The sequence below is a fragment of the Drosophila santomea genome, unplaced genomic scaffold (genome assembly GCF_016746245.2).
Source record: "Drosophila santomea strain STO CAGO 1482 unplaced genomic scaffold, Prin_Dsan_1.1 Segkk79_quiver_pilon_misjoin1_scaf, whole genome shotgun sequence".
In the NCBI taxonomy this organism is placed as follows: domain Eukaryota; kingdom Metazoa; phylum Arthropoda; class Insecta; order Diptera; family Drosophilidae; genus Drosophila; species Drosophila santomea.
Window position 1 is genome coordinate 138,439 of NW_025319012.1, and position 21,556 is coordinate 159,994.

Sequence of the window (21,556 nt, forward strand, 5' to 3'; positions counted from 1 at the left end):
CGGATTGATTTTTGTGCAATTTTTGTTTTATTGCTGAGCATGCGTTGCCGTACGACATTTAACAATCGATCTTACGTAATTTACAAATGTTAATCTCACACGAAGTTCGTTAAGCACTAAGTAGAATGTAGAATGTAGAATGTAGAATGTAGAATGCGAATTGGCTGTAGAAATGCACAGATGAAGCACGAAGGGAGTGAGATTTGTCAGGGGCGGGATATAAAATGGAAATGATTCTGGGTGGGATGATGACCTCCAACGAGCAGCTGCTCCCTCTCTATCTGTTTCTGGTTCACTTTCGGCCAGCTCGGCACTGGCCCCCAACGAAAAGATTGCCAACTTGAGCATGACGATGAAGAATTAAAACACGATTCTACCACGGAGCGGATTACTTGAAGAATCTTCCGGGAGCGGCGGCGGCGCGAACTGGAGGCGGAGTGGGTATGTGGGCACCTTCGGCGCGGTATCCGTTCTCATCAGCAATGTAGGTGATGGTGTAGACCACGCCATCGGGTCCGGTGTACGAGTAGGAGCCCTGCATCACCTAGAGAGCAGTGAGACAGAGAGTTTCAGCACCGCCCATAAGTAGGCTACAAAGTGGTGCATGCTGCACCGAAAACCAGACTCACCTGAGCCTCGATCTGACTGCCCGGGTTCTTCAGATAGCCAGCCTCATCCGCTCGGATTCCGTTGCTCGTCTCGTAGCTACAAGTTTTAAAGATACAAGTTAATTCTCAGTGGAAGTCATGTTGCATGATGTATCAGAGAAAGGGTAGTAGTTCTGCGTAATAATAAAAAGCAACTGGAGCACCTGGAAAAGTCTCAGAAAAGTAGGTGCTATGTGTTTTTAGATTTTATATAAATTACATTACATTCCCTGCAGATAATGTTCATACTGTTCAATTTTTAACTCTATATTGAAACTCAACATGATAATATCAAAATGACTTTCATATTTGAAAATTTAAGATTAAAAACCTTGATTTTCTCGATTCCAAAAAGCTTCTCACACACCAAGCGAACCTATTCGTTCCGATTATATTCTTACGATGATTCTAAATGCAAGTGCTGCACATTAAGTTAAGTTTTTTCATTGTGAGATGACACGATTTTGTGGTACCCATTCAAAGTCCTGGAAAGTATTCCATGTATTCCATGTATTAGACCCCACTCACTTGTACTGATAGGAGCCATCGGGATTCTGGTCGAAGTTCTGCTTGAGGATCACCGCGTTCGCGTCGAAGGAGTTGCCGCGGGGTGGGGGAATTCCGCGTTGTGGCTGGGCCTGAATGAAACTGAGGCAGCAGAGGGCCAAGACGAGGGCTGCGAAGGAGGCGTGGGTGAGCGTCATGACCTTTAGTGGGCGAAATAGAAGGCGGGGAACCGCGCGGCGGTGCGGTGGTTAAATAGAGTCATAAGTAAGTACTGCAGATGAGGTGCGGTGTTTGTTGTTTGGTGTATGGTTTTCAGTGTTCAGTGTTCAGTGTTCAGTGTTCACTGTTCAGTGTTCAGTGTTTGGTGCTCGATTGAGATGCCCCCGGCGTTGTCTTTGAATGTCAAACTCGTTGCTTGGCAATTAGTATCTGATATACCCCGATTGGCTTTTGCGATTTGAAAGTTCTGCGAAATTATGATGGCAATGATGGTGGGGATCGTGGGAAAAATATCCAAAAAGAGGCTTCGATTCCAGGAGATTGCTTTGATTTTGATATCCTTTATGCAGGATCAACTTCACTTGTCTCTGCACTCGTTCGTAACTTTTCGCTTAAGCTTGAGCTATTTGAGCTGTGTATATGTGTGATCCTGTCTTCAAGGGTTCACCACCGCAACTAAAACGCAAACTCACTTCGGATTCGCGATTTGATAGCTGGTACTGCGCTGGGAGGCTCGTCAAAAATGCTTTGACTTGGCTGCAGTTGCCACAAACGTTTTTATACCGAAATCGCATTCACTGCAGCTCAAAGCAGAGCAGCGGCAGAAGCAGAAGCAGCATCCGCAGTCAGATGCAGCCAGATGCAGTGCAGCAGCCCAGATTCGGCGGCTGGAAGGGCAGGAGGAGCCGACGACCGGGCCGAGCGGGCCGAGCGGGAGTCGAAACAAACAGTGTTTGTCTGCTTGACAGCAACAGAATCGGAAGAGCTGCCGTCGCTGCCATCGCTGCCAGTGCACCACGTAGCGTATGCGCAACGAGTTTCAAATGCAAATGGGCGTTGCGCATACGCCGCGTATGCAGCTTACAGCTCACAGCTCGCAGATCGCAGTTCTCCGCGGTGTAATTTATGTGAATTAGCAATGCGAACTTCATTTGATTAGTGCCCCCGCTGGATGCTCGGCTGGGTGCAATAATTCGTTAAGTCAAATATTAATTAAAAGATTACAGATGTTGCAATTGGTTTGGATTTGATGAATTGGCCATTTGGCTATTTGGCCACATGCCTGCCAATGAGTGGAGATCGAATCTCTGCCAACTGACATTTGAATGGGCCGCGGGATGGGGCGTAGCCAGCTTGTCCATTTCAATGCATCGTTAAAGTGCATTATTTGTCTTTGTTCACCCTATGTAGACCGGCTGAGCCTGCCCTTTTAGGCCAATTTCGCTGACCAGGTCGACCAGGCACCAGGCACCAAGCAACTGGCAACAGGCACCACTCCCAGCTGCACCAGTAACTCGCTCCCATTTGGCACATTTTCGCCGGCCGGCTAAGGCTAGTTTTTTTTGGGGCTTAAACTTTAAACTTTCCAGCGTGTAGGAAATGTCAGTTGCAATTCATAAAAATTACAGCAATAACTGCTGCCAACATCCAGCCAGCTCGGCGTTGGCAGATGATCACGAACATGATGAACATCGGCCGAGATTTTAGGCAAACTCCCTACTCCCTACTCCCTACTCCCGCTGCCCGTTGGTTTTCCCTTTCGTTTGTTTTCCATGTTACTTGGCCAATTTCGCGGTTGCCCGCGTTTTGCTTTGGCCTTCGGGCCGCTTTTCAAATTGCAGTTTTTCGCCGAGAGGAAGAGTTGTGTGCCGCTGGCTCATGGCATTCTTCACATTTGACATACAATTTGGCTTACTCACTACTAGCCGATGTTTTTTGCACACACTCACGGTGGCCAAGTAGTTTCCCGTGTGATGAATGATGACTGATGGATCGCGTGCGATTCGAATCCGAAACCGATATATGCACTCGTTTTAAGCGCACCTCAAATGTACTATATCTTAATTTATGCCCCTTTGTCTGCTGGAGCGTGTAGCACTATGCAGCACTATGCTAATCGAGTGCAGTTTCCTAAACATTGGCAATCAATCAGCTTGCCTGGATATTTCGGGCACTTTAAGTGATGGATTGACTGCCAGCGAATGCGAAACAAGTTTATGACGTGTTTCGGACACGAAGATCAAGCCGTCTTGGCGGGTTTTTTTGCGATTGCTGGAAATTCGGATAACCGGCCCAAATCGATCTCATTACAGTGGCCCACCATCATGGGCTTTATCACTTGACCTCTGTTTTTTTTTGGTGACTTACGTTTTAGCCAAGTCGCTGAATCACAGATACTCGTATGCAAATGGTGTCGTTAAGATGTGAGTGTTTTATTAAGACACATTCTGCGTGCTTCCATAGAATTTCTTTTGTGTTTTTTTCATTTTTTCTTTCGTTTTTGTTTTGGGTATATTTCTGTATTTTTCGGTTATGGCGTAATGGGACTGGAAGATGCTAATTCGCGGCTGCTGCGCACATTGAACGCCGGTATATAAAGTGGATGGAAGATGTGGTAAGCCAAGTCGTCCGTCGGTTCCCGCCAAGAAAGCACCAAATCTCCCCCTCCACTCTCACCAACCATCACAAAAACAGCCACCGAAATGTTCAAGATCGCCCTCTGCTTGTTGGCCCTGGCCAGTGGATCTCTGGCCGCCAGCATTGGCCAGGTGGACAGCACCACCGAGAAACGCGAGATTGTGCCCCTGCTGAAGTTCGAGACAAACAAGAACCCCGACGGCTCCTTCCACTTTAGCTACGAGGGCGGTGACCAGTCCATGCGCCAGGAGCAGGGCATGATCGAGAACGCCGGTACCGAGGACGAGGCCCTGGAGGTCTCCGGCATGTACAGCTACATCGACGCCGATGGCAACACCGTGGAGGTGCACTACACAGCCGGCAAGAACGGATTCGTGCCCATTGGCACCATCATCCCCAAGGAGATAACCGAGCTGGCTAAGTCAGCCGCCCTCCTGCCCAAGGTTCCCGAGGATGAGCAGAAGTACCGCAAGGCCCGCTCCCAGGAACTGGAAAAGAAGGAGGCTGCTGTCGAGAAAGAAGCCGTTCCCGTCGAGAAGGAGGAGCCTTTGGTGGCCAAGGAATCGGTTGTGGTGGAGAAATCCGAGCCCCTGCCCGCCGAGTCCCAGGTGGTGCCCGTCCAGGTGGTCCTCGATGCCGTGCCCGAGGCGGAGGTCAAGAGCGCCATTGCGGCTGAGACCGAGACGGAGAAGAAGGTTGAGACCAAGACTGCCTAAGCTCCCCTAGAAACTAGACTACCCAAGTATTGTTTAATTTAAAACCAAGTGCGATCTAATTTAACTGGCTAGCAATAAACCGATTCCTTATCTGAAATCCGCATCTTTCTCGATTCGAATGGAGCGACAGCAGCTGCATGTGAAATGCGGATTCCGTGCTGCATATAAATACTTATCATAAATTTCGCTTTGGTTAGTGCTAATTTAAGCAGAAAGCTGGCCGCAGAAATATTATCTCGCCGACATCGAACTGTTGGCATGACGCTCATGGCTCATAACTTTATTGCAGAATATAGAAGGATTAACAATTGACTCAAGCGAGAACAGATTAGTGAACACAAAGAAAATGAAGATATTTCGTTGATTAGTAATCCGGCAAAACAAAATACTGGTAATGGAATACATACAAAAGCATTTTAGCAAAAACATTTTTATGGATCTCATAAAGCTGGCCTTTATTAACGACTTAAAATACTTTTTTTTTAAATCAAAGTAATGGCGCTTATTTGTTGCGCAAACCACATAAAACAATATTTGGCAACAAATAAACTGCAATAATCGAATAGCGACACATTTTTAAGAGTTCACAAGTTAAAATTGTCATAATTTGAAAGAACTTTAAGAATTCTCTTATTTTATCAGCATTAGAAAGCCTAGGGATTTCGATCAGCTCTCAAGAAATAATAGTTGGGGGAATTGTATAGCGAGTTCAAAATGCGTGAGGAAACCACTTGCTCCATGGTCCACGACCTGCTGGAGTCACAAAAATGCAACTTTGTGCGAAAAACATCGGATTGCCTAATCAATATGAACTTGTTTAACTATCTGGCATGGCATTACTGCAAGGTGGACGTCCGAAATAGTTTTAATTCCTTCTGGAGTGTGTTGGGCATGTTTCTGATTGCCATTTACGTCTTCTGGATGATGCAGATAACCATAAAGAACTAGTGAGTTGTTTATTGGCAGTGATGTGAAAATGGTTGAATATTCTCCCCCAGCTTTTGTCCCACTTTGATGGTGATCGCAGACTTTTTGCGAATGAACGAGAGCACGGCCGGAGTGACGGTTCTGGCCGTTGCAAGCGGATCCCCGGATTTCTTCACGGCAATCGCCTCGAGGATGCAGGGCTCCAAGTACTCCTTCCTCGCGTGCATGTCGCAGACCATGTTTCTGCACTTCTTCGTGGCCGGACTGGTGATCCTGACCAAGCCCTTCCACATGCAGCCAAACACTTACCTGCGGGACTTTGGTTTCCTGTTCCTCAACACGGTCTACATGGACTACATCCACAAGCGACCCCAGGGTATCAGCTGGGTAGCTGCGTTGCCCAGTGCCCTTATCTTCGTGGGCTATGTGGTGGTGACCATCGTTGATCAGTACTTGCTGATTGCCCGCATTCAAAGTGAGTCCCTTTTTTTTGTTATTAACAAACTAAGCTCGAACATCATTTTCTCCTTATCAGAAATGGAGCAAAGACAACTGAATGTGACTGAGGCGTTGCAGCTGGAGGAACTGAAGCCGCAGAAGGAGTTGCCACTGACGCGCCCGCAAATCGATCGCTCGTCCATTGGTCACGGAAGTCGAAATAAGCGGCTGTTCCGGCAATTCTGGAACACCGTCACTGAATTTGACAAGGATCGCTTTCAACGTGGAACCCTCCTAGTGAAGCTGTATCTGATAGTGAAGCAGCCCATCGACATGCTGCTCAGACTACTCGTACCAAAGGTCGACATGAACGCGCCTCTGTACGGATGGTCCAAGCTGCTCTTCAACATGCAAGTGCTGCTTGTTCCCACCTATATGGCTTACATCATACGTAAGAGGCTACCTAATCCTTAGAAAGACGGGACTCTTTCACCTCACGATCCATATTTCAGTTCGGGGGTACAGCGTTGCGGGTGTGGCCGTCTATATGATTGTGCTCATCACCATGGTTCCTGTGGCTATCATGATATTCTTTCTCACGCGCACTGACACCCCGCCCATGTTTTTCAGGGTAAGTTTTCGGTATTTCTAGCGCATATTTCAGGCACGTTCCCAAGTGTATAAACGGTTTCACCTTAATGACTAAGAATATTGCTCTTAACCTCATATTGGCACATGACTATATATGGGAATGACTACAGAAGTAGGCTAGTTTTATCAGTTAATCTCGAGTAACTCATCTCCGATTTAACGACGTCGTCAGATATGACAAAGATGACCAAATGGAGTTTAACTTGCAGTTTACATCTAGCATGGGTTTCCTGGCCGCAGTCTTCCTGATCTTCTGCTTGACTACCGAGGTGAATGCCATGTTTTTTACGATGGCGACCGTACTGAAAGTGAGCCAGGAGTTCTCGCTGACCACGGCCATTTGCTGGGCACTGAGTAGCAACGACCTGGTGGCGAATCTCTCACTGTCCCACCAAGGCTGGCCTCGCATGGCAATGACGGCCACTTTCTCGGCACCAGTATTTGGTGGGTAGTCATGGCTGATATTGCAGAAGGCTAAATGGGTATTCCTTTCCCTGCAGGATCCTTTGTGTTCTTGGCCATGCCATTGGTGGTGAACTCGTTTATAGAAGCGCCCGGCAATATTTTCGTAAGTAGCACAGTAAATGTTGCGATATTACGTTTTTTAAGGGATAAAGTTAAAGCAGCCATCGGAAGGTAGATTTGGGGAGACGGTTTGCATCTTCCTGGAGGTCGGAATGGGCTTCTCGATGCTTTCCGTGCTAACCACGAACTTTAAACTGCGACGAGCTTGTGGCTTTCTGCTCGTTACGTACTACATCTTCTTTCTGGGAGTTCTAATTCTTCTGGAGAAGGGCGTGATCCATGCATACGGAGTGTAAGCAGGAAGGCGACTTATACTGCGAGTCTGAAACCTACAAAATACGTATGCAAATTGAGAGATGATTTATGCCTCATTATATAACCAATTTCATTCTTATGTTTCCCTGTTCGTTAGATCTTCATTTCGTCTTTGATTCGAGCTAATGGACGATGTTTAAGCGTGTAATGATGTATTGAAACAGGTGTCTCTCTCGTCTGATGCCCCCAGGGCTCACTGTACCACAAAATGGCCAAACGTGTGCTCAATCATCCGACGTCCCAGACTTTGATACTGTGCCACGTTTGGATCTTGTTTCAAGGTCTTTTAAGCGGGGTATGTCCCTTGTGCACTGAGACAAATCATGAACGAAATATGGATAATACCTGAGGTGAAGTGCAGATACAATGATTTTTTTCAACTTAAGATAGCTTTACTTTGTTCCCACTTTTCTCTGTGCATTTTCGCATGCTAATTAATCTAAAATGTATGTCCCTTGTGCACTAAGAAAAATAATGAGCGAAATATGGATAATACCTTAGGTGAAGCGCAGATACAAAATGATTTTTAAAATATAAGATGGCTCTAATTTGCACCCACTTTTCTCTGTGCATGCTAAACAAACTAAAATGTGCAAATGGGTGAAGTAAATGTATGCGAATTGGAAGAACACACAGACAGATTAAAACAACTCTATCGCAGTCGCGTTGGTTTTTATTTTAGTTTGCCAAGTGATAATACTTGGGACTTGGGACTTGTCGTTTATCTTACTAACTTCTACGAGATCTTATTCAGGAAACACTTTTTAGGGCTTTTCCGCCTTCACCTCCTTGGGCAGATCCTTGGCTGCCTCAGCTACGGCTGTGATTTCCGGGTTGATAATGCTGCCGTAGGGAACGAAGCCGTTCTTTCCCGCCGTGTAGAACACCTCCACCTCCTCGCCATCTTCGTTTATGTACTTGTAGGATCCCTTGACCTCCAGAGCCTCCTCGTCGGTACCCTTGTCCACCACAACAGCCTCCTCGTTGCGCGAGGTTCCATCTGCAGACGCGTAGGCGCTGTCATAGCTACCATCCTCATGCTTGATGATCTCGGACTTCAGGATGGCCACGGGTTCGCGTTCGGGCTCCACGGGAAGAGCGTGACAGCAGGCCACTACCACGGCGAGGACGAAGAAAGGAAGCTGCAGGAGATCATAATATAATCACTCATTATGCTGTCTTCGAGTCTGCAAGTCCCCTTCTATTTCACATTCCACTTTAGCTTATAATATGCAGTTCATTTCGATCTATATCCTCTTTTGGGTCCACTTACAATCTTGCACATTTTGGTTGAGTTTTTGGGGAGCGTAGAAAGCGAGAGTTAAAGCGCGTGTGAACTGGAAGTGGATCGGCCAGTTGGCTTTTATAGCCACTCACTCCTCCATCAGTATTTCGACCACATCCAGCTCTTGCGGCTCTTTCGCTTAAACATGCTAAACATGTTTGCATCCCGTCCGCAAAAGCTCCAATAATATCATTTCGTCTCGCTCCAAATGTCAAGGTCTCGGATGGGTCAGTTTTCGAGACTGGGCTTCGAAAATATGTCGCTATGCTGGCGGCATCTGAGTCACATGGCGATCGATGACACCGATTATCATTCGGCGGCCACATTAACGGCCTCTGCAACTGCATAACTTACACGGCTTCACCCACTCGCCAGGTGCCGCGATTAATCAGTCGCACCTCGCACTTCACACCACAATCTACTCCACACCAATCCCAGAAATGTGTAAAATGTCAGCTTCGATGCAATTTATACTATGATCCACGCCGGGGTGTAGCCCCTAGCCCAGGGCGAATATCTATCTATCTCTCTAGCTATCTATCTATCTATCTATCTAGCTATCTGTCGATATACCCATATCAGTAACTATCGATCGAACATCTTCCGCTGACAAATGGCTCGATTCAGAATCGCGATGGGGTGCATCAGCAATTTCATTTACATTGCGGCGCCATTAATTCAATCATCGCCAGTTCCGGGGCTAGATACTAACGATCGTGTGTTTTTTTCGTTACGTACTTCATGGGGTGATAAATACTAATTCATTTCTTGCACCCAGCGACATTTGGCTGCGATCTGGCAAAAGGGCAATCTGCGCTGCTGCCACAATTTATAACTTTGACGGCTTAACTAATTTCAAAGATCGGACGCAAATTAAATAGCTTTGCGATGAGCAAGGGGATCCAAATTCAGCTGTTGGACTTGACACACAAAAAAATGTATTCATTAAAATTATACAAAACCCGAAGACTTTCCGTAAAACGTTTTTGTATGTCTCTATACCTTTTTTTCTCAGATATCACAAAATGTATCTAAAATGATAAATGATATTACTTAAAGTGTAGTTTTTAAACATTTTATTAGCTTAAAGTTGGGTCAGTGGAGACGAATATCGTATCACTCTGCGCAGATAGTGAATAAATAGAATAAGATTATAATAATACTATTTTGCAACTATTTTTTTCTGTGTGGCGCTCCTTGGAGCCCAAAAGCCGGGCATTCGCCCCTGTATCGCCGCTCGGCTCTGGTAATTGTCTGCCTAACATTTTCAAGAATGTGCGCCCATCAAAGATAATGGCTCTATGCGAAATGGTTTATAGGCTTCCCCTTGGATATATACCGAACATGAGGCAGAAAGCCACTCTTGTCCGCCGTGTAGCGCACCTCCACCTCCTGGCCCCAGTCGTCGATATAGCGATAAATACCGGACACCTCGAGTTCGTCATCGGAGCTCTTCGAATCGGAGCTCCGGCTCACTATGCCCAGCTCCTCGCGGTAGGTGCCATCTGCGGTCTCGTACGAAAATAGGTAGGAACCCGAGGTGAGTTGTTCGGCCACCGATTTGAGGATTGGCACCGGTTCGTTAATGGAAGTACTCTCAGCGGGCGAACTCCACAGCAGCTGGCAGCCAGTCAAGATCAACAGCTGGAAGTTCCCAAAAAAAATAAAAAATTAAAGAAAAAACGAGAAGAAAAACGATGTGGAGTCACTTAACGCCAGGGTATTCATGAGCCATCCGCTACTTACCAATGCGAACATGATTTATGCTAATACTAAGCGCGTAGGAAAGATTCTGCGCTTTTTATAGCACTCCGTTAGACGATAACCCAGTTATAAGGAGAGACATTTCTCCACCCAATCAGTAGACAAAAGTTATGCAATCATTTTTATCCAGATGCTTTTTAATTGAGGTCAGTAGAAAGTAGCGGGTCGTGTTTCTCGGATTTCTGGGGTTTGTTGAACCGCAGATTTGCAATTCAAATGGCCATTAAGAAGTGTGGAGAGCAGGTAAACTGTCATGTTTACAATGCAGATAGCATCACAGCCACATGTGAATCGCGTGGGTTCGTGGGCTCTGCTCGAAAGGTGCAGCAGCTAATAAAATTTGTCACAATTTGGCACTGCGGCAATTTGTGGCAAGCGAAAGGCGCAGAAATGGTAACGAACGACGGCTCCACCTGACTTCTACGTGCCTTCTACATGCAAATTCCAGCCAGCCACTTTGATACAGTGGGTGGGCACCTCTGGGCCTTTGAGAAGCGGCTAACATTTATGGCAAACGGCAAGACAAAAAGAATTCAATAATAATTTCCAGCAATTTCGCAACTGAGCTGCGCCACCAGCAGCAGCACCACATTGCGGCAGAAGTTGCATTTTGGCATTTGCCTTGGCCCGCCCAGTTCCAATTTCCAGTTCCACTTGCCAAAACGGCCAGGCTCTGGGGCAACGTGTTAATAAATTGATTCTTGGTGGCTCCCCAGTCGCTGAGTTGGTTTAAATCCCGCGGAATCAGGTACGACTGCAAGCCTGCACATGGAGAAATAGTTGTGGAAACCGAAGGCGCACTTTTGCCATAAGATTTTATAGAAACATCCTATATGACATAGAACAGCTTCGAAATATAAAACCCATTTCAAATGTATAGCATTCTTGATTTTCTTAATTAACTATAAAGATATACCATCGCACATTAAGCTGTGCGGCGTTATTTGCTACTTGATTGTCTGTCTTATGTAAAATAAATAGAAATTATATATTTTTATGTGACGTAACACCTTTTACCCCCATAAAGTGATTTATGAAAATGTTTCAAAAACATAAAGAACGCAACTGTTTATTTGAGGACGTGATGAAAGGGCCGAAACGAAGCAGTTCTATTTTTTCGAGTGTGGCTTTGCAGAGCGGCATTTGACGCGCCTGCCACAGAAGTGGAAACTCATTAATGAAGCAGCCGCAATGCCGACGAGGTCATAATTCAGAGCTGCGACACTCTAACCTTTAGCCAAGATCTGCCAGCCGGAACCTGCAGATGGAATCCCGATCCGCAGTCTCACTACGCACTGCCACAAAGTGAATCAATTAGCCCCGCCGGCGGCCATAATTTCTAACTAATGCAATTCGCATTTGCAAAATGTCAGGCGCACTCTACAAAGTAAGAAACATCTAAACCATCTCGAAGCGGTGCAACTTTCTGGCCGCAGTCAATTAATAACCGTCGCCTTTGCCGTCCGACTTTCAGTTGGATTTGGGGCTAAGGCCTATAGCTCATAGACATGGTTCACTCGGAGTTGGAGTCGGAGTTGGAGTCGGAGTCGGAGTTGGAGTCGTGGGAGGAGTGTCCGACCCGTCTTTAATGTGGTTTGCTCATCGGCCAACAACCACATTGTGTTGTGCGCTTGTTGTGTCTCACATTTCTGCATAAATTTGGCGGGCCATTTTTATGGAGCTCCCCGCATCTCGTTTTCCCGCATTTTGGAGCTTTGTTTTATGACTATTTATACCCCAAGTTTGCGAATTATTCAAATGGCAAATCAATCAGGCAACTGTTAGCCAATATGGGCTAAAACATATTTATAATTAGTACTTGACACTTAGTTTTATTGCTGCTTATTGGGTCAAAACATTGTACAAGCGTAGGCGTCATTTTACATTAAAGATAGCAACCAAAAAGATTGAAAACAAGGGGCTTGTGATAACCAAACTAGCAGAACATTGAGCTACTTAACAAATTCCCACGGTCGCTGATTTGACTTCCCATATATGGGCTATTAAACTATAAAATGTATGGTTTATGCATCTAAAATATAACCAAAATAGCGCACTCTTGAAAATCATAAGCAATTAAAAAGTTAAAAAGTAAAATAACCATTTTAATTGATAGTTACAAAAAGAAGAGCAAAAGCAGCTGAAAGTAGGTAACCAAACTGTTTTAGATCCAAAGGAGTTATTTTTTTTGTATCTTAACAATTTATGTTCAAACTAAAAATATCCATTAGTTATTAAATTGTCTTGCTTGGCATGTGCTAAAGTTTCCAAGAGAAGCGTATTAAAATACCGTTGCGACCCAAAGAGGAACTTATTTGGACTTTAAATATTTATGTAGCTTACTTTTCGGCTCAGCTTTAATATTTCCTAACTACAAATTGCTAGTCGTCTTTTAGGCAGATTCCCAAATTACCAAGGCACCTTCAGCTTAACTGACACTATTCGCATAACTTTCCATCCAAAACACAAATGATGACTTATTCTGGCGGAAAACGAGATACAAGCTTAGATTTAAAAATAATCAAATTCTCGCAATTGCGTGGTGACCCATAGCCCCAACGCGAAATTTGACCTCGCATCGGATTGAAAAACATCCACAGAATTAGCATATGCAATTATAGATGGAGCTGAACATGAAACAAGACATGTTCGACTTTTAATGGCAGCTCGCACTGATGACAAACGAAAATGTATCTGTCAGATACTTGGCAGTTACAAATGAGTGATGGCGACCACATCACACCTAGACATGAGCAATCCCAGTCGCACAGAGATGATGATTAACCCCACTGGAGCGTGGAACAATGGAACACCCCGGGCCCGAAAAGCTCTCAAGCTATCCTGGGGATAGGCAGTATCTCATTTGATTAGTATGCCATTTGACAAATGATGTTTGTAGGCCAAGTTGAGGTCCGACTTCCACCTTGACCAAGGGAAATTGAGGGGCTATCCACTGTCAGCACATAACTCAAGCAAACACCTTCGAGGCAGATGCGAAGACAAGTGCTGGAGCAAAAAGAGCCAGAATTTGCATATGGGGGCCGGCTCATAAACAAGTGCGCGGAAGAAGGCCGCTGGGCCACCATGAAGATATCAATCAGCCCAGGCCCAGGCCCAGGCCCAAGCCGAAGCCGAAGCCGAAGCCGGAGCAGTAGCTGCAGCCAAACGAAATTCGTTTGTCCTTCTGTCAATGGCCGATAAAAAACCAATAAAGCTGCCACCCAGCGGCTTGTTAACACGCAGATAAATTACACTGGCCGCCCGCGAGATTGCCATCGAGATGCAGTCAGAAGCCGATAGCCAGGCCAGGGCACAGGAAGCGGTTGATTGTTCTGACCATAACTGAGCTGAGCTTTAGGGCCTGACGAACCCCCAGAACCGACGATCGAGATCCGCATAAATACGGCCGCCGGTGGGAGCCGCAATTGCAGTCGTGGCACGGCTTTCGATCAGTGACTTCCAGTGGCGGCAACGGATTTGCTTCGGTACGCGATTGAATCTCTCGGCCTCTCAGCATCACCAGTGTTTCCCAGCTCCCTAAGTGAATCGTCGGGTTTATCGAGCGTGTAATTTGTGCTCCGTTCGCGAGATTTATGATCCACGGCACCTGCCCACTGACAGCCTAAATGTCGGTACCCCGTGCCCCTCGATTCCAGCACCTCCGCTGGGTGGCCTGTCTGCTGGCCAGCCTCTGGTTCTCCGCCAGCCAGGCTCAGTTACCTGGAACCGGCTTCCAGGGACAACGTCCGCAGGTGCCTCCGCTCCAGCCGCTGCCACAGCCGGCCAATCCCTTCCAGCGACGCCAACCCAATCCCGTTCAGGGTCAGGGCCTGTTTCCTGGTCAGCGGAATCCCCTGAACTCACTGGCACCTCCGCTCACTGGAGCTGCTCTGCAGAACCCCTATACCCGCTACAACCAGTACCAGCAACAAAACTACGTGCCCATCACCGCCTACCAAAACGAACTCAATCTGGATGGAAGCTTCTCCTACGGATACTCGTCGGCCGACGGAACCACTGCCCAGGCACAGGGATACGTTAAGAACTTGGGGTATGGTGAGGGCGTCGAGGCACAGGTGGGTTTGCTGTTTCTGTTTCCATTGATCACGAACCTTTTGAAGATGGACTTTTAAATGATCCCACAGTAGAGATTACTGCAAAATTGTGTCCTTCTCTTAAGATGCGTTCGTTGATGTGTACAACTAATTTTTGGGTTATTCTTTTATTAGAACAAGTTTCCAAACAAGAACTCGGGTAAATTATTTTCAAAAACCTAACGACCATTAGATTCGAATTTGGACAGAATTTCGTTGCAATCTTTTCGGCGTAAAGCTATCTAAAACTACAAAATGCATTTCATGCTTTTGGGTGCTGTTTTTCAACCGCTTTATTTATGAATGAACAGGTAATTCAGGGATCCTACTCGTACACCTCACCTGAAGGCACACCCATCACAGTGCGCTACATCGCCGATGAGAACGGATTTCGAGCGGAGGGCACGGGCATTCCATCTACCCCGCAATACTTCGCGGGTGCCCAGCCCTATCAACAGGGCTTGCTGAATCCCAACTTGAATCCATACCAGACGCCCTTCCGCCAGCTGCCACCCCCTCTGCCCAACCCCCCCTTTCGTCCCCAGATTCCAGGACAACAGCCGTTGACCCCGCTGCAACAGCAGCAGCAGCAGCAGCAGCAACAGCTGCAACAGCAACGCGGATTCCAGCAGCAGCAGCAGCCAAACTCCGGGCAATACCAACCGGATCAGCCGTTCAATCAGCTGCATTCCGGCAACTTTCCCGGCCAGTATGCCGGTCAATTTGGCCAGCAATCGTTTGGCAGCAATCTGACAGCGCAACAGGCACAACAGCAGCAGAATCTCAACCAGCAACAGCAGCAGCAACAGCAGCAACAGCAACAGCAGCAGCAGCAGCAGAAGGAGCAGCAAAACGAGCAGCAGCAACAGGCGCTAATCACCCAACAACTGAGGGGCAGACCCAACAACCTGGTGGATCCCTATGGCTATAACCAGTACGGCAGACGCTTCAAGAAGTCGCCAAAGAAATAACAACGATTTAATGTCATTCAAACGGTTGGTTAGCTTAACGATGTAGTCGCAACTCAAAGGCATGAAATACATGCATCTGAAAAGTCAAAATGCTGGTTTTAATTTCCGCAGTTCACTGGGGCAAAATGATACAATCAAAGATACAATTTTATAATAATCATTTATTTCGATAGTTGCACACACACATTGTCAGAGTAGAAAATCGAGGAAAGCTTATATAAATAAATTATTTGTTTAGTGAAAGAAATTCTTCGATGTGAGAGATTTGATTGGCGCTTCGGAATTTAATCTGGTGTTAATAGCTATAGCCCGTCTGAGGATTGAACTCTCCGTTTCCACGACCTCCGCCCGGCGCTCCCGGCGGAGGTGGAATGTATTGCGATCCGGTGCCGGGTGCTCCTCCTGATCCTGGTCTGCCTGGCGAGCCGGGTGCTCCGCCACCAGCTGGCGGTGGAACGTACTGGTTGCCAGGCAATCCTGGACCTGCTGGACGTCCTCCGGCGCCTCCTTAAAAGCAAAATAAAACGATCGTGCTTAGATGGGCATTTAACTTATGTAAACAGATAGATTGTAATTATTTAAAGCAGTCTTTAAAATTAATTATTATAATCTGGCGACTTCAAAAGGACCGCTTTAAGCCAAAATGTTTTATTCATGAATGATCGCTACTAGATCTTGGGTAAAACAACAGACCAAGGCTTGGCAATGGAAATGTGTGGGAAGACAACTGGTTAAATACAGCTCTTCGCTGCATTTTCTCATGAAGATGAATGAGACTAAGCTTTGCAGTTGCAATAAGCCACACAGATTGTAAGAGCCAGTTGATGCATCTAATGCTTCTTACCTGGGCCACCAGCACCTCCGCCATAACCTGGTCCGCCTGGAGATCCTAAATTGAAAAAGAGAACAGTTATTAGTTCCCATCAACAGGTTGTCACAAAGTAGGAACATAAAATGAACTCTTAGTCACTGAAGCCAAGGATACTCACCGGGTCCACCGGGTGCTCCTCCAGCACCACCAGCTCCACCAGCACCACCAGCTCCACCAGCACCACCGCGACCACCGCCTGCGCCAAAGCCGCCACCACCTCCTAAGAAATAATTATTTGTTTAATTAATATAAAATGTAAATTGCGCAGTGTAATTAAAAGAGGGATGGTATGTTTAACATCATGCCTCTAAGGAGATATATTAATCTACTCACCTGGAGCTCCTGGAGCGCCACCACGACCGGCTCCTCCTCCGTATCCGCCACCACCACCTACAAGATAAATATGATGCACTTAACACCTGTAGTTGGAATAATATTATGCTAACTTACCTTGACCGCCAAATCCTCCCCCACCAGGTGATCCTAAATTAACATTTTCTTATTTTTCTTAACAATTTATATCATTTATATCATTAACTCACCTGGAGCTCCTGGGGCACCTCCGCGACCAGCGCCGCCTCCGCCTCCGTATCCGCCTCCACCTCCTACAAGATGAATGGATTTCATAAAGTGGATGTCCGGAAAGTCTTATTATAACATACCTTGACCTCCAAATCCGCCACCTCCTGGGGATCCTGGAGCTCCTGGTGCTCCTCCACCACCACCACCGCGACCGCCGCCGCCTCCATAGCCGCCACCAGCTCCTCCCTGGCCACCATATCCGCCTCCGCCTGGTGATCCTAAGAATAAGCAATGGGCTATTTTCAAAATCAAGTAAATGATATGATGAACTCACCGGGAGCACCAGGAGCACCGCCGCGTCCGCCGCCACCTCCGAATCCTCCACCACCACCTACAAAGTATAAATAGTTTCAATCTGAAACACACCGAAAGGCGGAGTTACATACCTTGACCTCCGAAACCTGCTCCGCCAGGTGATCCTTCGGGTGAAGAGAGTAATAAGTTTCGAGTGACTATAGAGTAACACTGTTCGCAAACTTACCGGGAGCTCCTGGTGCTCCACCACTACCGCGACCTCCGCCGCCGCCGCCGCCACCTCCATATCCGCCGCCAGCACCTCCTTGACCACCGAATCCGCCTCCGCCTGGTGCTCCTAAAATGTATGACGAAATAAAAATAGAAGTATGTAAATACGGATCTTCTGTAGAAAAAGTTCACATAAGAAAGCGGAAATAATTGACTTACCAGGTCCTCCTGGAGAACCGCCACGACCACCTCCGCCTCCTGCTCCTCCATAGCCTCCACCACCTCCTAAAAAATAAATGATTTGCTTAGATCCAAGTGTAATCATGGTGTAAGTCATGTCTTACCTTGACCTCCAAATCCGCCGCCACCTGGCGCACCTGGTAATTAAAAAATAAACAAAGTATAGTTTTAAAAAGTTTACAGTTTAAAATTTTAAAGACTCTTTCGCTTACCTGGACCTCCAGGTCCTCCACCGCGACCACCGCCGCCTCCTAAAAATAATTATTGTAAAAGTTAGGAAGTAGAAGTTAGCAAAAGGCCCAAATGCAATTTGAATAGATATCTTACCTGATCCATATCCACCACCACCACCAGCTCCAGCTCCACCTCCGCCTCCGCCTCCACCGGATCCTCTTCCTGCGCCACCGCCTCCAAATCCTGATCCGCCTCCATATCCCGAACCACCGCCTCCGCCGCCACCTGCGCCTGCAAACAAAAGTGCGCAATGAAGTGGTAGGGAAATGTATTGTCTTCTTGCATAGATACTTACCCTGTCCTCCAGGACCTCCGCTGTATCCCCCACCCGGCAGAATGGAGATGCCCTGGGCAGCCAGAGATTTGGCTATTGCTTCCGGAATGGGCGGTGGAGTGGGCAGGGCGTTGCCGGAGGGCACAAAGCCATTCTCATCCGCCGTGTACATGATCTCGACGAGTTCGCCCTCGGGATTTGTGTAGGAGTACGAGCCCATCACGGAGGGGATTTCGTTCTCAGAGCCCTTGTTCTTGACGGTTCCCTCCTCCTGGGCCTTGATACCATTTCCGGTCTCGTAGCTAAAGCGGTAGTTGCCATCGCCGTCGTTCTCGTTGACGAAGGAGAGAATCGGGATGGGAGGTCCAGAGGCTGGTGGAGCACCACTTGGCGGACTGGGGCGTGGAGCAGGAGCGCCAACGCCACCTCCACCTCCACCGCCAGGAGCAATGGGTCGTCCGTTTGCGAAGCCACCTAGTCCGTTGTTACCACCTCCCCCAAAGCCGCCAGCTCCGCCACCACCCGCTCCACCGGCACCTCCCCCGAAGCCACCAGCTGGTCCACCGCCGGCGCCTCCTCCATAACCTCCACCCGCTCCGCCACCACCGAATCCTCCACCGCCACCACCTCCGCCGAAGCCACCTCCTGGTCCCTGGAGCCCTGCTCCCGGACTGCCGCCCGCACTGGCCGCACTTGCAGGTGGAGGCAGGTAGTTGTTATCCAGCTTGGCTGCTTGGGCAACCACCAGCGTCGTGACCACCAGAGCCTGAAAAAGATCGATGCAGGTAGGGATTGCCTGGTAAGTTCACAAATTTATGCAAGCACATGGAAAGTTCATCCGAGTCTAGCATTTTCAATCGCGATCCACGCTCTCATTTGGCCTCAGGCAAATCTTCTTATTTTATGGCAAAATAAATACCAATGAAAAATCATAGAGGTGGCTAATTGTTCAAGAATTGGCTCTATAACTTTGGGTAGTTCATAAATCTGAAGACGACATATAAAAATCTTTACAAATGATGAAATAGTTATTTAATGATCGCTATAAAAAGTGGAATTTACTGCTTAAGCAAGTTAATTTTTAACGATTTTAAATGTCTCATTTGGACCTACGTTCTTTTTACAATTGAAGATCATAGGAGCTATGATAGTAATCATTGGTCATAAATGTTCATTTTAAGTTTAAAAGCAAGTGCTTAAAGGTAACTCATATAAAACAACATTTTATCTACCAAATTTGAACGCGAAAAGCCTTTCCCAAACCTCAAAATCCAATAAGAACCTTTAGTTGATACTGTCGTTAACTAAGCCCTGTTACATATCGCGGCCAAGTGGGCATCATGACCCCGCTCGGAACCTCCAAAGGGGTCAAGAGTGTAGCCAAAAGTCGGCCATTTCATCAATGAAGCATTCGGCCATTGACAGAGCGGCGCAATCCGATCCGCTCACGTTTTCCATTGTTGCATCCGATCGTCGTCGCCCATTAAGGCTGCAAGTGCAGCGCGGACTCTTGACTATCACAATCGAGCTCATCATTGTCTCAGCCTGAGGCGAACTCTGATATTTATGGACTTCTTGTTAGACAGAAGACGTCTGAAGATGCAGCAGCGTGTGAACCGAGGGTCCGCAGAGAATCGCTGGCAGGGAAGGTTAGGTAAGCGGAGCGGAGAGGTTGGGGCTGTTCCACGAGCTACGAGTGTCAAGTTGAAGTTTAAACCGTTTACGGATTCCACTAGGCCATAAACACAACAGCTCCATCGATTGGCGCGATGATGAGCTCACTTGTCGCCACAGCCGCAGTCGCATTGTCGCCGAGCATTGTAATAATGTAATATTGTGGAAATTCTGACATTTGCAACACTGACTCATCCGGCGACTGTGGCACATGCAACTGAACAACCAACGCCTGCCCCTTCGGCCAGAATGCCTCGAGGAGTCTGTGGGAGCCTCTTGGAGTTCGTGACCACCTAGCAGACATCTTCGACAGCGTTTCGCATTTCGCAACCGCAAATATAATTGCGGTAATTGCAAATGGGCTGCCAATTGGGTCGCCACTGCTTCCATTTCGATGATCTGCTTTGGAGGCGGGTCGGCCACGACCAAGATCCATCTTGGGCAACTTTGCGTGCCATCTGCCATCTCCGATTGCAAATGGGCTGTTAATTTATGCGTTTCGCGGGAATTACTCGGTCTTTCCAAGACAATCGGATATGCTAAGTGCAATGGGGAAACCCTTGGCTATTTAGCACTCCAAGATGGGACACTCCACTGGTCTATTGTTGGAACACGTTCTTTTTCGCGGAATTTAATGAGTTGCTAGGTTGAGATTGGACAACACACTGCTTAAAGAATAATCGAACTTCAAGTTTCCTATAAACTAATATTTTCTTGAAAAAGCAGCAAAGTTATATTCGACATTCCTTTGCCATTTTCATCCTGATTTTTGATGAGACAATGTCCTAAATCAATCGTTTAAAACATTTATTCTAAGGAAAAAAGTGTGGGCGTGGCAGTTTTGGGCGGTTTGTGGGCGTTAGAGTGGGCGTGGCAACATGAATCGATAAACTTGCGCTGCTTCTATGTCTCTGGAGTCTGTATGCTTTATCTCAACTTTCTAGCTTTTGTAGTTCCTGAGATCTCGACGTTCATACGGACGGACAGACGGACGGACAGAAGGACAGACGGACGGACAGACGGACATGGCCAGATCGACTCGGCTATTGATCCTGATCAAAAATATATATACTTTATATGGTCGGAAACGCTTCCTTCTGCCTGTTACATACTTTTCAACGAATCTAGTATACCCTTTTACTCTACGAGTAACGGGTATAAATAGCTCTTATGGTATATTCAAATATTGAAATACACATACTTAATATTTCAAAATTATTTTCTGATTTTACTTTTTAGTCGAGGTTCCTATTTAAAAAAGGAATATTATTCAGGATAAATTTGTTAAGCTCTTTAAAACAATTATTGTTATACAAATAGAGTTACAAAGGACTCTGCAAGCCGAATCATTTGAGCACTTGGATCTTTTAAACTTTCTAATCCATAGTCCCTTTTCACTGTCACCGAACTTACCCACTTAAGAGCCATGTCAGCAATCTTGATTGTTGAATTCCAGTCGAGAACTAGTAAGAAGAATCCTTGGCGCACACACAAATTATCCACAAATTAATGTATCCACAAAGCTGAGGTAATCCACGTGAATCCTTTGCCGCACCAGCGATGCAGTGACTCCGCGTGTCGTGTTGTGGCTCCTCGAATGTCACGGTACTTGTGTGCCGATCGCAGCCCAGGTTCTCCAGCTTTTATACTTGGTTTGGCGCCAAATGCAATCAAATGGAATGGAATGAACGAAAACTGCAGCCGGAGCTTGCCGCTTGCCGCTTGCCGCTTGCAGCTTG

At 46.8% G+C, this 21,556-nt stretch overlaps 7 protein-coding genes across 12 annotated transcripts; 3 read left to right on the plus strand and 4 right to left on the minus strand.

Moving 5' to 3' along the window:
• Positions 1-4: 4 nt before the first annotated feature.
• On the minus strand, positions 5-1,915 carry LOC120457727 (cuticle protein CP14.6). The gene is made up of 4 exons (XM_044006758.1): positions 1,847-1,915; positions 1,176-1,354; positions 630-705; positions 5-544 (listed from the first exon to the last, which is right to left on the minus strand). The coding sequence occupies exons 2-4, from the start codon at positions 1,349-1,351 to the stop codon at positions 389-391; spliced, it is 408 nt and encodes a 135-aa protein (XP_043862693.1). The 5' UTR covers positions 1,352-1,354; positions 1,847-1,915; the 3' UTR covers positions 5-388.
• A 1,941-nt stretch (positions 1,916-3,856) lies between these two features.
• On the plus strand, positions 3,857-4,552 carry LOC120457717. The gene has a single exon (XM_039645216.1). The coding sequence runs from the start codon at positions 3,857-3,859 to the stop codon at positions 4,505-4,507; it is 651 nt and encodes a 216-aa protein (XP_039501150.1). The 3' UTR covers positions 4,508-4,552.
• Positions 4,553-5,167: 615 nt separating this feature from the next.
• On the plus strand, positions 5,168-9,530 carry LOC120457730 (mitochondrial sodium/calcium exchanger protein). 5 transcript variants are annotated; one of them, XM_044006754.1, is made up of 8 exons: positions 5,168-5,454; positions 5,506-5,909; positions 5,970-6,323; positions 6,385-6,503; positions 6,733-6,967; positions 7,024-7,091; positions 7,150-7,388; positions 7,461-7,922. In XM_044006754.1, exons 1-7 carry the CDS (start codon positions 5,222-5,224, stop codon positions 7,342-7,344), a joined length of 1,608 nt encoding a protein of 535 aa, XP_043862689.1. In that variant the 5' UTR covers positions 5,168-5,221; the 3' UTR covers positions 7,345-7,388; positions 7,461-7,922. The 5 variants fall into 5 exon arrangements, 4 of the variants coding, with proteins under 4 accessions (XP_043862689.1, XP_043862690.1, XP_043862692.1 ...); XM_044006755.1 differs by lacking the exon at positions 7,461-7,922 and having other exon boundaries at positions 7,164-7,379; XR_006356538.1 differs by lacking the exons at positions 7,150-7,388; positions 7,461-7,922 and having other exon boundaries at positions 6,744-6,967.
• LOC120457720 (endocuticle structural protein SgAbd-6) lies at positions 8,028-9,042 on the minus strand. Its single transcript, XM_039645219.2, has 2 exons — positions 8,637-9,042; positions 8,028-8,505 (listed from the first exon to the last, which is right to left on the minus strand). The coding sequence occupies exons 1-2, from the start codon at positions 8,646-8,648 to the stop codon at positions 8,128-8,130; spliced, it is 390 nt and encodes a 129-aa protein (XP_039501153.2). The 5' UTR covers positions 8,649-9,042; the 3' UTR covers positions 8,028-8,127.
• Positions 9,531-9,947: 417 nt separating the features above from the next.
• LOC120457766 (larval cuticle protein 1) lies at positions 9,948-10,406 on the minus strand. The gene is made up of 2 exons (XM_039645263.2): positions 10,395-10,406; positions 9,948-10,292 (listed from the first exon to the last, which is right to left on the minus strand). Exons 1-2 carry the CDS (start codon positions 10,404-10,406, stop codon positions 9,948-9,950), a joined length of 357 nt encoding a protein of 118 aa, XP_039501197.2.
• Positions 10,407-13,418: 3,012 nt separating this feature from the next.
• On the plus strand, positions 13,419-15,611 carry LOC120457715 (signal transducer and activator of transcription C). Its single transcript, XM_039645212.2, has 2 exons — positions 13,419-14,488; positions 14,818-15,611. Exons 1-2 carry the CDS (start codon positions 14,039-14,041, stop codon positions 15,475-15,477), a joined length of 1,110 nt encoding a protein of 369 aa, XP_039501146.2. The 5' UTR covers positions 13,419-14,038; the 3' UTR covers positions 15,478-15,611.
• A 7-nt stretch (positions 15,612-15,618) lies between these two features.
• Positions 15,619-21,441, minus strand: LOC120457711 (glycine-rich cell wall structural protein 1). Of its 2 annotated transcripts, XM_039645209.2 has the most exons (16): positions 21,231-21,441; positions 18,165-18,909; positions 17,963-18,100; positions 17,848-17,886; positions 17,740-17,772; positions 17,615-17,680; positions 17,412-17,522; positions 17,317-17,349; positions 17,205-17,261; positions 17,011-17,148; positions 16,891-16,953; positions 16,799-16,831; positions 16,682-16,738; positions 16,467-16,568; positions 16,322-16,366; positions 15,619-15,984 (listed from the first exon to the last, which is right to left on the minus strand). In XM_039645209.2, the coding sequence occupies exons 1-16, from the start codon at positions 21,243-21,245 to the stop codon at positions 15,773-15,775; spliced, it is 1,887 nt and encodes a 628-aa protein (XP_039501143.2). In that variant the 5' UTR covers positions 21,246-21,441; the 3' UTR covers positions 15,619-15,772. The 2 variants fall into 2 exon arrangements, with proteins under 2 accessions (XP_039501143.2, XP_043862688.1); XM_044006753.1 differs by lacking the exons at positions 17,011-17,148; positions 17,205-17,261; positions 17,317-17,349; positions 17,412-17,522; positions 17,615-17,680.
• Between the last annotated feature and the right edge of the window lie 115 nt (positions 21,442-21,556).